Raw genomic sequence first — 2571 nt, forward strand, 5'->3', positions numbered from 1 at the left:
GTTCCCGGTTGAGGAGTCTCGATGATTAGTAAAACGATTGGAGTTGAGTTAGTTTGAATTAAGTTGTCTTGATTATATCTCTGCCTTGGTTATATAGTCAGATCCGATTATATAGTCAGATGAAGAGGAGTTATGTCTTACTCAGAATCAAACATAATCGACTTAATTTGTATCTCCCGTGGTATATGAGTCATTTTGATTCTTTATCTCGAGATTCTTTTCAAGTACATAGATCTTGTTTTTAGAGAACGAGTTAATGTTATACGTACGCTTCTAGAAACCTCTTTATATAGAAATTAGACACATACACGATGAAGATTTCATCCTTACAATATATTGTATTTCTGCGTTATCCCTCCTCAAAAACGAATCAATTGATGCAAGTTGGTTGCCGCAATCTCAATGTGGAGATGCTCTCACTCCATCGTACTTAACCAATCAAGCTCTGCACTGATTCTACCTTGCTTTGCTTGCAAAATCGTACTGCTACAATATACTAATAAATAGCCCTCTCCTCCCCGATCCACAACGATTAATCTATACAATCAGAACTACGGCCCCAGGTCAAAGCGCCCGGCACATGGCGGACGCAGGGCGCTCGCGCGGCTGGACGAGCGGTGCCGTGCCCGCCGGCCCTGCCCCTGGGCGGTGCACGCAGGCATACGCAGGGGACAGCGACCGCGCGCGCGGGGCCGTGGCCCGTGGGTTCGCTCTACAACCGCAGGCGCTGCCACCCGCTGCAGAGGCAAAGCCACGTGAGCGCGGCGGCCGCGAGCGCCGGCAGCGAAGACGAAGCGCGTCTTGGCGCCGATGCGTACGGGTACGGGTACCCGCCGCCCCGCCTGGCGAAGGAGACCGTGTCGTTGACGAGAGGCAGGCCTGAGCCGGACGACGGGTTCGTGCTGCTGCTGCTGCTGCTGCTGCTCACGGACGACTTGAGGCTGGAGGAGACAAGAGCTTAGGTATTAGAGATTTAGAGACAAGATTTGCTGATGACGAGCTGTGTATAAACTGTACCAACGAACTATGTGTCACCGATCATGTGCATGTATTATCATTGATCAACGACCATCTGTTCCATTCATGCAATTATACATGTTCTGATGTTCATGTTAATGATTCACGTCTGCATGGGCCTTCAAGACAGTGGTCGGTACACGACACTAGCTAGACTAATGGGATGAATCTGTATTAGGCTGGATCGACTGAATTACCTGGAGATGCTAGGGCAGAACGTGATGAGGTAATTGGCTGTGCCGGACGAGCAGGTGAAGGTGGAGGTGGCGTCATCGTAGGCGTAGCTGTAGGCGCGCGGGCACGCGTTCTTGAAAAACTGAGAGCTGGCCGATGGCTGGCACGTCGCGGGGGTGCCGTACGCGCCGCTGCAGCAGTCCTCGGGCCGGCCGTACGCCCCGCAAGCGCTCTTGCACGCGATGCCGGCGCCGTCGGCGCCCACCACCTTGAGGTCGGAGGGGCAGGGCCCGTTCAGGTCCACCAGGCACCCCGTGGCGCCGCAGCTCGCGCCAGCGCCGCCCTGCGGCACCACGACCATCGGCAGATTGGACCCGTCCACGAGGCTCACGTCGTAGAAGTCGTTCCCGCCGGCTCCGTTGAGTGTGAACTCCGCTAGCGTGGCGGGAGGCGCGGCCCCGCCGCCTGCGCACTCCACCGTACCCGAGCCACACTCGCCCGTGGTGCAGGAGAACCTGCCGGAGCTCTGGCCCGCGGCGCAGAGCGTGCGGCCCCAGATGCGGCCCGACCACGCCGCGGGCGCGTCCACGGAGCGCGACTCCCCCGGCGCCAGCGGGAAGCCCGTGGTGGACAGCGGCGGCGAGCCCGTGCTCGACAGCAGCCCCGGCCACACCATGGAGCCGCAGGAGTTGGTCAGCGTGAACGTCGTGGACACAGCCCCTACACACAGCGAACACGACGTCGTAAGCAACATTTTACACCCGCGTCATCGACCGCCATGCATGCAAAAGCAGGTAGTCATCAAGAGCGTCGTACCTGAGAGTGAGTTCAGAAGGAGAGACATGGAGAGCAGCAGATGAATCGCCATTGCAGAAAGCAAGAACGCTAGATAGATCAGAGGGGGGCCGCTTGGTGTTTCGTTCTTGATTTGATTGGACTTTTGGGGCTGGGCGATGCAACCATGTGCCGACTTTATAAGAGGAGGGCTCGGACATGGAAGCTCGTGATGGACGGTGGTGCGTGTTGGGGGCGCAGTGTGCGGTCAACAGGTTGTCTGTCTGCAGTCCTGTGGCTGTTGCTGCTACAGTGCTGCATCGGACAGCGCTCTCTCGTGGCGCCTCTGGCACTGGCCTTGATGAGCGATGCAGCTGGCACAACGTTCGAGTGAGGAGCTCCCAATCGGAGGCATCCGCATGGTTTTGCGTCAGTTGTCAGCAAGAAACAATCAGATTCTCATGTGCACACCCATCAGCTGGAGGGAAAGATGGAAGATAAACCCGGTACCAAGCATGCATGATTACCGATCAATCTGCTCTGCGGTCTAGTTCTAATGATGATCATTTGCAGTTTTTACCATGTTCACTTGTCACGGACTTGGGC

At 56.3% G+C, this 2571-nt stretch overlaps 1 protein-coding gene across 1 annotated transcript; it reads right to left on the reverse strand.

Moving 5' to 3' along the window:
• Positions 1–360: 360 nt before the first annotated feature.
• Positions 361–2129, reverse strand: LOC133901923 (thaumatin-like protein 1b). Its single transcript, XM_062343458.1, has 3 exons — positions 2008–2129; positions 1215–1911; positions 361–941 (listed from the first exon to the last, which is right to left on the reverse strand). Exons 1-3 carry the CDS (start codon positions 2057–2059, stop codon positions 713–715), a joined length of 978 nt encoding a protein of 325 aa, XP_062199442.1. The 5' UTR covers positions 2060–2129; the 3' UTR covers positions 361–712.
• Between the last annotated feature and the right edge of the window lie 442 nt (positions 2130–2571).

The sequence above is a fragment of the Phragmites australis genome, chromosome 20, assembly GCF_958298935.1.
Source record: "Phragmites australis chromosome 20, lpPhrAust1.1, whole genome shotgun sequence".
In the NCBI taxonomy this organism is placed as follows: domain Eukaryota; kingdom Viridiplantae; phylum Streptophyta; class Magnoliopsida; order Poales; family Poaceae; genus Phragmites; species Phragmites australis.

What these genes read in the sequence shown, in the direction of transcription:
- LOC133901923 (XM_062343458.1), bottom strand. Translation starts at nt 2,059, where the DNA reads ATGGCGATTCATCTGCTGCTCTCCATGTCTCTCCTTCTGAACTCACTC. An exon ending in CCTTCTGAACTCACTCTCAG is followed by an intron (nt 1,912 to 2,007) that starts GTACGACGCTCT and finishes CGCTGTGTGTAG; the next exon opens with GGGCTGTGTCCACGACGTTC. An exon ending in TTCTGCCCTAGCATCTCCAG is followed by an intron (nt 942 to 1,214) that starts GTAATTCAGTCG and finishes TGTCTCCTCCAG; the next exon opens with CCTCAAGTCGTCCGTGAGCA.